Source organism: Phalacrocorax aristotelis, chromosome 1 (assembly GCF_949628215.1).
Source record: "Phalacrocorax aristotelis chromosome 1, bGulAri2.1, whole genome shotgun sequence".
In the NCBI taxonomy this organism is placed as follows: Eukaryota; Metazoa; Chordata; class Aves; order Suliformes; family Phalacrocoracidae; genus Phalacrocorax; species Phalacrocorax aristotelis.
In genome coordinates, this window is record NC_134276.1 from 182,163,984 (window position 1) to 182,176,299 (window position 12,316).

The 12,316-nt window shown below is 42.7% G+C and overlaps 1 protein-coding gene across 2 annotated transcripts in view; it reads right to left on the reverse strand.

Annotated features, from left to right (window-relative positions):
- The window catches only part of MON2 (MON2 regulator of endosome-to-Golgi trafficking), a 74,046-nt gene extending 64,178 nt beyond the window's left edge, over positions 1–9,868 (reverse strand). The window contains exon 1 of one of the 2 annotated variants that reach the window (XM_075080934.1): positions 9,594–9,868. In XM_075080934.1, the coding sequence (XP_074937035.1) occupies positions 9,594–9,704 (111 nt within the window). In that variant the 5' untranslated portion in view covers positions 9,705–9,868. The remainder of the gene's footprint in view (positions 1–9,593) is intronic. The other variant, XM_075080933.1, reaches the window with a different exon arrangement.
- Between the last annotated feature and the right edge of the window lie 2,448 nt (positions 9,869–12,316).

Here is a 12,316-nt window from a genome sequence, read left to right on the forward strand (position 1 = left end):
AACCAAGTTCTTAAGTCATCAGGGCCAGTGTCATTGAAAGGCCAGCCTCCCTCAGGGCCATGGTGACTGGGGAAGGTTATTGATGACTGGGGAGAGGTAAGCACCACATACATCTCAAGGGAGGGCATGGAAGAGCATTCAGGGTGCTACAGGCCAGTAAGCTTCATGTCCCTACCTGGGAAGGTTATGGAACAAACTCTCCTGGTAGCCACTTCTAGGCACATGCAGGACAAGATGATGACTAGGAACAGCCAGCATGAATTTAGCATGACCCTCACCAACTCGACTGCCTTCTACAATGAGAAGATGGGCTGTGTGGGTAAGGGGAGAGCACTACATACTTTATATGTATATATGTATGTATTCAGAGGAACCCAGATAGGCTGAGAAATGGGCTGGTACAAACCTCATGAAGTTTAACAAAGGCCAATGCAAAGTCCAGCCCCTGTACCAGTTCAGGCTGTGGGCTGGCTTTGCAGCAAATCACCCAGGGTCCTGGTGGGCAACAAAGCAGAACCAAGAGCCAGCAGTGAGCCCTTCCAACAAAGGTGGCCAACTGCATCCTGGGCTGTATTAGCAAGAACATAAGCAGCAGGTTGAGGGAAGAGAGTCCTTCCCTCTCTTTGGCTCTTGTGGGACCGCTCCTGGAATAGTATGACCAGTTTTAGCCTCCCCAGTTCAAGAAAAACATTGACATGATGGAGCAAGTTCATTGGAGGTCTACCAAGACAGCAGGGGGATAGAGAACAATAGATAAGGAGATGCTGATAGAGCTGCACTTGTTCAGCGTGAAGACAAGACTAAGAGGAGGGCTTGTTCATGTCCACAGCTTCCTAAAGGGAGGCTATAGTCAACACGAAAAAGTTTGCAATTGCTGTTCAGATATGTGCCTCACCCTGGATATATGTACAAGCACAGCAAGAACACAGGGAACACTGAAAGCAATAATGCTCCTTTCAAATCTCTTCATATTCTACAATAACTGCATAAGTTTCTCACTGTAATTTTTCCTGGTAAAATCGTAAAATAGTAATAATTTTCCTACAAACTGAAAGTTGTATTTTGGTAAACCACTTTCACTACCACAAAACTTTCAAGACAAAACCAGCTACAGCTTTCCAATTTTTTAAGTTTGGAATGTGTGATTCACATGAATTGTTGAACAGCCTGATTAACTTTTTTTGTTTAAATCAAGAAATTAATATATTTGCTGGTTTTGTTTGTGTTAGCTTTATTTAGCATATAAAGACAAGCAATTGCAAACAGACCATCAGTCTCTATTCACATACAAAGTTTCTTCAGCTGTTCACAGTTCACCTGAGACAGATGCAAAATTGCTCTGGTTTATCTACATGTGCTCTCAGTGAATGAAATCAATAGTGTACATTTCTGATCCCAACAACAGGTACAACAATAGTTGAAGATACTAATTCCTGCTAGTCTTGATTCTACTCAAGGATGGTGTCATTCTCAATCACCAGAGCTCCAATGTTTTGAGAAAAAATAAAAGCATTAACTGATTCTATTATACACTTTCTCACCAACTCAAGATTTGCGATATTGCAGTTTTGGGGGTTTTGTTTTTCTAGAACACACACCTTTTCCATTTCAAGTGCAACTACATTAGCTGCCCTCATATTAAAAGTGCTCTTTCACTTAACAGGAGTGACTACTCCTCTGGTCCATTAGTCTCCTGAAATTGTCAGTTTGCAGTACCATCAGCCAATTCAGAATCCTGAAGGTTAATCATCAATAATGCCAGGAGAGGTGTCAGTGTTATCTAAATTGCTTCAGAGCTGTTTGCCTCTGGAGGTACCTCACTTGACATGAACGTGTAGGTTAAGGTAATGAAATACAAATACTTAATATCAGGACTTTTCATGTGACAATCAAAATATTACACCTCAGCTGGAAAAACCATCACATATAAATCAACAGAACAAATCAGAATGAACAACATAAACCAACTCATTACTGAACAGCACTGTTCAGACATAAAGAAAGAAAGCTAACCAAGACTTGTTACAGAAGAAAAACAGCCTATTAGCAACAAATTCCAAAGCTATACTTCTCTCTTCCACAGTCAGATAGAATCAGGATGTTCACTGTATTTTATATTGTTTATACATATATGCACTATTTTTTTATATATATAATATATTTTTATATATATGTAGTGTATGGATATCTTGAGATATTGTCTACCGTTAATGGATTTCTGAGTGATCCATCAAGTACAACAACTGACCATAAATCACTGAAACAGAGCACTTGAATTTTCATGACACACTTCTGTCACAACAATCGTCATTCTACATTAAAAAAAAAAGCAAACTAAACCAAACACCAGCCTGTTTCAGAGCTTTAGGAGATCTACACTTCAAGTTCAAACTAATTTCACCTTCAGCTAGTTGATCAGAACAGTTGGGACCAGGAAACTCCTGAGGCTTTGCCACAAATACCATATTCAGAGTCACCCAGACAGAGACACCAGTGCTTGTTTGCCCAGCACATGGTAAAAAGGCACAATAGTCAGTAGTTTGGGCACTAGTTGAGACCTGGAGTCACCAAGAATTTCCAACTTCTGCTACAGGATTCCTATACAATCTTCAGGAAGCCATAGGGGGCAGATGGGGATTCAACCAGAGATTAAGACATTCAGATTTAAATATTTAGACTCCCATTACAATGGAGATTTAGTCTCTACTGAACGCTCCTTAATTCTTAAAGCCTCTTCCTAAGCCAATTCAGCTGAACCACTAGTAGAGGCTCAATACAGAGGTCTAAGCTTAGACCTCTGGATCTCAGTCAACTACATGCAGACAGCAAAAGACCCCATGCTCTTCTGGACCAGCTGCTGGAAGCCAGGGAAGAAACCTTAACACATCTCAAGTGGCAAAGATACCTAATGTGTAGGTGACAGACTGAATCATACCCCTGGCTACAAGATCCTCTGAATAGCTAGCTATTTTATTTGGCTCTATTGACAGTATTTCCACAACAAACCAGGCCTGCGCAATCAATGAAGGGAGCTTAGACACCCGAAGTTAGGCACCTTAATCCTGCACTGAAGTCTAACTTGAGAAGTTTACAGATAAACTGAGATACAGAACATTTTATTAATTTTCTTTTCATTCACTAAATTGCAAGGTATTACATGATGGAGAAACTAGGTCTATATGTATGATGTGAATCATTCTTGAACACATGACATTTCTTATCAGAGACTAAAATGATGACATGAAATTTAGGATCTACAATAAATCTTGAGGCCTAGAACATATTTGAATAGATGACTGTCCACTAGAAATATAACAGTACACTTAAAAATATAATTTTGAAAAAATACAACTGTATACAGATCAATATTAAATGAAAAACACTGAATTAACGGATTCCAAACACAAAGCTAGTAGACACGGCAACTGGTAAAGATCAGGAATTATAAGAGGAAGTGTCGGAAATATTAGGAATCAGCTGTTTCAAGTTACCAGCTCAGCTACAGGCTGGCAACTAAAGAATGGTACAGAATAATCTCCAGTCACATGCACAAAACACATGCTTGAGTGCAAGCTGCCTAATTAAGACAATATGCATTTTACAGAGCACAGTTTCTACATGTCAAAAGAACTTTCAAATTATTAGTTAAGTGAAGAGCCATTAAAGAAAACAAAAAACTCTACAGTATTTGCATCCTTCTAAACTAATGCTGTGAAGACCTGAAAACTAACCAACCTGGAAAGTTCAGTGTAGTTTAAGCTCTCTGTGGGCTATAGTATTGGAAATATTTAATCCATTTTAATAAAAGAAATAAAGCAGAAAACCCCAAAACTTGGTTACTCCTACAGAAAATGGTCTATGTACAAAGGTTTGTTCTTTGTCAGGTCTGTTTGGCTCATCTTTTTACTGCAAGAGTAGCATGAACACAGAACGCTCAGAAACCATTCAATGCTAGTAATACATCAAGTGACTCAAACGCCCAAATCACAAGGCATTTCAGCATGTCATTTTCTTTCTTAGCCTTCTCTGATTTGTGTACTGCACTACATTCAACAGATTTTCTGAAATATTGTTACTGTTACAGAACAAACAGCTAATACTCACACATAATTTTAACTGTTCCTTCTTGTTTCATTAGGAATCCTAATGATCACTTTGACATTATAAACATAAAAAGATACAGATCAGTTAATTAACATATATTTAAATTTGGCAATACATCCTCATATTTAGTTTCATACGGCTAGCCAATGACATCAGAGAGGTTCTCTAAAAGGATAAGCTTCCTCACTAATTTTTTGGCATTAGACCTAAGATGTGTTCAGACTCAGCGTATCATTCCAAAATGAGAATTATTTAACCCAGGGGATATAACTTTCACATATGTCACTCAGTGCAGACAGGAGTGGACTCTAAACGAAGAAATGAATTAATAAAACCTGTGTTCACAGAACACAACAGACAGCCTTTCAGAAAGGGCAAATCCTATCTCTCGGCTCTGCTAGCTAGCCCACACCACTTCTACTGTAATTAAATAATTTTAAAACTTTGCTTTATCCAGAGGTCACTCAAATTTGGATTCTCTAACTTTTACCCAAAGAATTTTGTAGGGTTACTTGCCTGCAAGTAGAGCTACTTATAAAAGAAGGAAAACAAGGTTGCAAAATTGTATTCTATTCTTTTTCCTAGATATAGCAAATTATTTTACAGTACAGATTCAAAAATATCTCTGTATGCCAAAGGCATACACACTCAATAAATAGTTAAACAAAAGCAATGCTTCTGTCTCGAACAAAGGTCTGGAAAAGAAACAGTACAGAGAGGCTATCACAAGCTACCTTTCCAGGAGTCTCAAGAGATCACTTCAACTGACCAAAGTATCCAAAGCTAAAACTGTGCTGTTCCTCCAGGTTGAGGGAAGTTGAATGCTATTTCTTTTCCAGCCCTACTATTCCAAATTACTGCAGCAGCAAACATCCTAAAACACACAGACACCTGCAATCCAGTACCCAGCTGCTAAGCAGAGGACACACCTGTCCCACAACGGGCCTAAACCAGACCAAGCTGACCCTGCCACGGGAGGATGCCGTCCCCATCTGCCCTGACCCCACCTGCCCTCTCCCTTCCCCTCTCCTGCCAGCACAAGTGTGCCTGTAACTGTGTAGGCATGAGAGGTTTGGGGTTTTTTTCTAAGCTCATTTTGCTTTTACTGCTATTTAGAAGTCAAGAAAAAAACTGAGCCAATGTAGAGATTAGAAGCCTACTAGAAACCCGAAACTGCTGGACTGGATCTGTGTAAGCAACAAGGAGTTATATCCAACTGGAATTGAGGCTGAGAAGAACTTCTTGGGTATGCTTATTTTCCTTCTTAACTCAATTATTTCTGCTAAATATAAACATTTCCCCCTTGTATTTCTAAGGTTTCTTACACAGTGGAATTATCTAACCAAATCAGATGCAGTTTACAGTATTTTCATTCAGTAGTAAGAAACAGCAGGTAACCTATTCAGCACACTAAACTGTTTCCAATTTTGTGATAAGACAAAATTCTTACTCCAGTTCACTAAAGAGTGCGCTGTCAGCTTCCAACACACCCAGCATAGGATATTGGAACTCCAGTGACTAGCAGTTTAAGATAGTCTGTAAAGCTTTATGGGTGCGCCACACAATTCAGTCCAGAGTTAAAAGTTAAGCATCACAATGCTCTAACACAGAGGAAGCTCAGGGCCCGTCATATTAAAAACAGGGTATGATGGCCAACTGGTATTGTTATCTTAAAGAATCTGATGTTTCTCCTAGAGAACATGAGTGATAGGCAAATACCCAAAACTGCTTCATCCTCTGCAATTGCAAGCTCCAAAAGATATTGTTTAATTTACGCTTACCCTGAGAGCTTCTATCACATCTCTGGTTGGTGCTTATTTTTTATAACTGGGAAATGGAAGTATATTGTGGAAATAAGAATACATTTTTCAACAATGTCATTATTTGTACACCTGGCAATATAAACAGTTTTGGCATATCACAGCCACAGCCACCAAATCACTCTCTGTTCATAGTGCACAGTTTTCATGGATAGTATGCTTCTGTAGTTGGTGCTGATCTGAGGAAGTATCACACAGGATTTATCCACCTATCAAACAGAAAGAGTCAAAACCACCTAGCAACAGATAGATATAGGACTGAAGTCTAATAGTAACTGGTATTCCCCACACCCTTAAGAAAAATAAGTCTAGCACATTAGTTAATCCCCAAACATCGTCAGCAACGCAATTTCAAACCCACAGATTCTTTCTGCAGCTCCCATTCTCAATGTATGAAGTGGCACCACCTAGGAAAATCCTACTAGGCTATTATTTGTCACACAGCAAAGATGACGTATGGATTTCTTTGGGGCCAACAATACATTCAGTTATTTCTTAGTTTAAAGCTCTTTCTAAGGGGAAGGAAGTTTGCCACATATTTGTGTCATAAGTTTAACACTGGGAGAAACTCAGTAATTTCAATGTTTCTTAACAGATCATCAGAGTCAGCAAAGAACTCAGAATCCACTGTTGTGACTGAACTTACGACTAAATGATTTCCACATAAACGTAACCTACTAAGAAAACTTTATAGACTCAGAAGTAATAAATCTGGGGTGAAAGTGCTTAAAACAGTGAAGAGGTCAAGTTCCATTTCTAATAGGGGTTTAAGACCTTGCTTCCAGCTCCTAACTGAGGAGAAGGTCTAAGTCCTACAGCCAGCTGTCCCCTTTTCTGCTGCACCCACCCCCTCCCCCCAAAAAACTCTGATAAAGCTCTTCAGCTGTCATCTAATGTCATCTAATCATCTAAATGATTGTCAAACAATCATTTAATATTGTTTTGGTCTCTCTGTACCCAACAGATATGGCATTAGTTTGTAATAACACATGCATTATGCGTTAAAAACATCTTTAAAAAGTGAAAACTAAACCCCTAATTAATTAAAAAAAGGCTCTGGTTTTCTGATCATGCCACTTTCTAACTCCTTACAGTATTGATTAAAAATTATTCGCTCAAATTAATCATTTGAGCAACAAGTAGAATTGATCACTACACTACTACTTTTATCAGCAGCAAACTCATCAGCTAAATTCATTTTGCAAGAATTTTAACAGTATTAATATAAAAATAAAAAAACAGAAGAAAAATTATTTTAGAAATGGCTGATGATAACAAATAGCTGTGAGCAAAATTTTAGATTATGTCAGAAATTGAAAGATTATTAGAAGCAGTTTACCTTCATAAAGTACCTATCAAATCTAGCAACTATGATATAGCTCGTAACTATTGATTTTGGACTAGGAGTTTTTCAATAACTTTATCACAGTACAGTAAGTTTATTAAGTGACATGGAAGCATACACATCAGCTGCAAGATAAACTCATAAACGACACAGCATGCAGTAGTGACGAGAACAGTCTAATTACACGGCAAGTAAAAAAGTGAGATTTTAAGTAGCAGGAATTTGTTTTACAAAGCCTGTGTTTAAACATGGTTTAAAAAGCTGGTGCTGTTACTAATCAGGAAGAAGATCATGCCATTCCTCTGATCACTCTAGCCAAATCTAATTATGATCAGACCAAATGCATGTGATTAAAATACCCATTTAGCAGTTGAGATTTGACAGAAAGTGGCACCCATTTCCTTTAAACCTAGAACAAAAAAAAGAAAAAGGCTTCCAGAAGTGAGGAAGTAAGATCGTTTCCTGCAACTGTATCATACATCCTACTATAGGACTGCTCTCACCTCAGACCTCTCTGTAAAAGCCCACAACTCATAGCAGAAGGAGTTCCACTTCTTTATAAACACCTTCTAGTACTATTCCATAAACCTAGCCAAACTCCCAAAAACTGTGGAAAACTGTTTTTTAATGAAGCTATGCAAATTGCTGTCAAAATGTAAAAGAGAACAAGACAGAAGTCATACTTACACAAGAATACGTTAGACATGCTGAACAAGTATTAACCACATGCAGTGGTTACTCTAACCTTCAGTGTGGCAAATATAATGAAGCATTACTAAAAATACTAGCTTAGGAATTACGTTGCCCATCTCCTTTGTAGATCTTGAATAAAGTAAACATTAACACAGTGGGGAAACTTGTTCAGGGACCAGACAACTTACTTCAGAATCACACAGTAATACACTAGAGAAAGTGGAATCTGCACCCCCACCTCCCTCCAAAACAGAGACACAGATTTCTTTTCCACTAACCACAACCTTTATTCTTATTTACATGTGACCACACACAATTTCTCAGAACTGATCACAACTTTCTCATTTTTCCATGACCACACACAATTTCTCAAACACAATGCCATTCCTCTGCAACCTATAATCATACCTAACATGCTCTGCTACAGCATGAGCATGACACTTCATGCCTTTCAAAACAAGCACAGTCATTAGCTACAATTCATCTGTTAAAATGTATAACACTTCATACAACATTAAACATGCTATCACTTAATTGGAACTAAAGTCACATTACATATGTAATTCCTTTCTTCCAAAGTTAGAGAGTCTTTACTGTATTTTCCAAGGTACCTTTCTGGCTCTGCAGCTTAATCTGAATTAATATATCAGTATTTTTCCTCCCACTATTGTGTAGAAAAAATATTTTTTTAAAATGGCAAGCGATAAACTACTGATAAGGAAAAAGTTAAACTGACTGTGTCAACACAGTAGAGAAACACACAGTTAAAAAGTATACTTTAAATTAGCTGAAGTAATCCGGCTCATCAAGGTTACTGAAGTCTCAAGCTGCGCGCCGAGTAAACTGAGGTCTGAAAAATAAAACGTGGGATCCCACTGACATAGATTTATTAATGGAATTTTTAAAAAGGGGGGAAAAAGTAACTTAAACTTCTCCGTCTCCCATGCTCCCTCGGTTGTAACCACTGGAAAGCGGCAGAACCCCGAAATCACGCAGCACCAGCCATCGCCGGCGACCCCGGCAGACGGAGGTGTGCGATCGGGAGGAACGAGGCTCGCCGACCGGGGCGCAACGCTCCGGACAGCCCGTGCGTCCCTCACGGGGTGCGGGACAGCCCCGAGAGGCGATGTGGGGGAGCCCGGCGCCTCCCGGTGCCCGCCGCGGCCCTCTCCGGCGGGGCTGCCCCTCCGAGCCCGCCGGTGCGCCCACACCCGCAGCGCCGAGCCCGCTCCGGGAGAGGCTCCTGAGGAGATGCGACGCAGCCAAATCAAACTTTGCCTCTTCCCCTCGGGAGGACGCTCGGGATGAGGCGCGGCCGCCCCCGCTTCGGCCCCCCTCAACAGGCGACCGATCTCCTCGCCCCCAACCCCGCTCCCCGAGGTGCACCAGCCCGGCCCACGTCCCCCCGCCTCGGCAACGCATTAAAAACAACAACCCGCAAGCAAACGCGCCAGGCGAAGCCGCGTCTCGGCGCGGACAGCGCTCGGCAACCTACGGCCATGAAGGACGGAGCTCACCGGGAGCGGAACCAGGCGCGGGGGCAGGGGCACGCCGGCAGCCGCCGCTCCGGCCGGGCCCCGCGGCGGGGGAGGCCCCTCCGCCCGCCCGCCCCGGCTCAGCCCGCCCCTCACCTCCTTAACGGGGGGAAATTTTTTCCGGCACTCGAGGCTCAGGCCCCGCAGGTCTCCCTGCATATTTTCCAGCAGTTTCTTCACGGCTTCGGGGCTGCTGGTCCCGGACATGGCGCCGCCGGGCCGGCCCCGGGCCGGTCGCTGTTCCGAGCGGGCAGGGGGAGCGCCTCTCGCTCCGCGGTACCGGCCGACACGTCTGCGCCCGACACCGGAACCCGTCCGCCGCGGCCCCGCTCCCGGCGCCTCCCCCGCCCCGCCGCCGCCGCCAGGACCTCCCCCGCTCCCACAATGCCGGGCGCCGCCAGCGCCGCGCGTCAGGCCGCTTCCGCACACACGGCCCCGGGGGCGGGGAGAAGCGGCGGCCCGCCGGGAGGCGGCACCCGGGCGGGGCGGGACGCCCCTTCCCCTGCTGTGTCACTTGGACCGCGCCGGGGCGAGGGCGTGAAGGGGCAGGAGGCGGCGGTAGGGCCCGGCCCGAGGGGAGCCGCCGCCGCCAGCGGGGAGGGGACGAACGGCGGTGTTTGGCGAGGAGCGGCTCGTGAGGGGCGCGGTGGAGACCCTCGGCCTCGCCGCCGGTCACCTTCCGGTGGCGTTCGGCAGCCGCCGCCCGCGGGGAGCGGCGGGAGGAGCCCCCCTCACCGAGCCGGGCCCTCGGGGGGAGGTCGGCGCTGAACGCGGCCTAAAAAAAACACACAAAAAGCGAGGCAGGCTGTTACGTCTTCCTTGTGAGTCGTCAGGTTCTTTGCTTTCTCCTACAGGAGCGAAGGTTTGTGCCCTCCGCGACCCGTCTGTGTGTACGCAGCTTTCCGTGGTTTTCACCGTGCGAAGCCAGAGTGAATCTGCTTCGTTGTCAAGATCATGGAATCATTAAGGTAGGAGAAGACCTCTAGGATCATCGAGTCCAATTATCAACCCGACACTACCATGTCTCCTAAACCATGACCTGAATAAATACAGGAGGGCAAAAAGAGGGGACAGGGTAGCAGCCGGGTGTCGGGTACCTTCCCTGTCACCAGCAGCTGCTCAGCAGTGCCCCTCTGAGAGCCAAAAGCTTTTCAACCAGCTGTTTTTAACCCATTTCAAAAGCAGGCAACCGAACAACGAGCCTAAGATGTGCAACCACTCTGTGGCTTGCAGTAATTTTCCCTGCCTAACTTCAGCCACGCCAGGGCTTCCCTCCCAGGCAGCCTGAGCTTCCTTCTGGAGGACACCATCCATTGTCGAACAGTTAACGTTCCACGAAGGTTTTGGTCTCTGATGCAATAATTGTTTCTCCATATTCTGGTTGCTGTAAACCCTGTACTGCGGTGGCTGCCTGCCTGTAATGCAGCATGGTTCTGCTGCCCTTCCTTAAACCCAGGGAGCTGGAAAACATTCTTGAGTTTCTACGGTCTAGTTTTTAAACTTGGAAATCTTGAAAAGAATTCCGAAGAATCGGAAAATAAATTTTTACTGCCTTACTATTTAAAACAATTTTATTTTAAACAATGGCATTTCTTCAGACTTTCCTGAAAGTCTTCAGTCTTATTCAGAGAATGTTCTAAGACTTCTTTTTGGGTTTTGTGTGTGTGCCTTACAATGAAAAAGGAAAAAGAACCTCTCATAAATTTGAGCATCCCTACTTGTATGTTGGGGTTCATTTACTGTGAGGTACGTTGCAAATCACACAGTAAACAGGCTCGCACTGGCACCGCACTGTACACTGTACCTGTAGATGTAAATGTTTAGGTGTGCTTTACGAGGCAAAAAGTGCAGGATTGCTTTCCAAGTAGGTCATTATTTTAAGGTCTTTATTTTTACATCACTTTCAAATTACTGCCTGTTAACTTGACAGAACTAGATAAATGGATGTGACTCTTTCAAAACTGCTTGTAATATTGGCACAATTGGATTAGGTGGTTGAACTTACGTGCCTTCAGACAAGGAATTAGGATTTCACCCATGTGTTCCAGAAAATCAAACCATGATTCTATAACATTATGCTTTCAAAATGTATTGGTCTGTATATTCTCAAAAGCTTTGATTTTTATGTGGTTACTTAAAAAACCAAAAAAACAGGACTATTGTCCTCAGTAGAACTATTTACATGCTTAACCAATAAACATTTTCTTAAGGATTTTCCCATCTAAGCGCTTCCATTCTGGGCTTCAATCCAGATGGCAGTTCACAGAGCAGTCCAAATACCTTCATAAGAAACGTGGATGATTTGCTAGGAGGATGAGTCAATTAATTATTGACTATGCATAGGTATTTCTTAGGTAAGCTTTAATGATTTACTTCCTTTTTTGTTGTTTGGACATTTCCACCTATTTACTGTACATGCTGAGTTGTGGGCATATCGATATTCTCTGAATCCGCTTGTCTGCCTAAACTAAAATGATTGTAATTTCTTGTGGAATGAGGGTCAGTAAAATGTTCTGTATGCTGACTTTCTTACAAAAAGGGAGCAAGTATTTTGGGTAGAATTTGTCTGAACATGACATCTTGAGTTAAAGCATCCCACTGCCATTATTATCCCTGTAACAGAATGATGAAGAGGAGGAAAACTTGTCATATGGCCATATTGCCCTGTTAACAACAGTGAGACAAGTAAGGAGAATTTAAATTAATGACATTTAAACAAGCAAATTAGTATGTGTTAGATAGTATGTGCGTACTAATTTCCTGCAAATCTTACTGTTTTGTTTAACCAGAAAAGACTACTCTAAATATTCCGTTTGGAT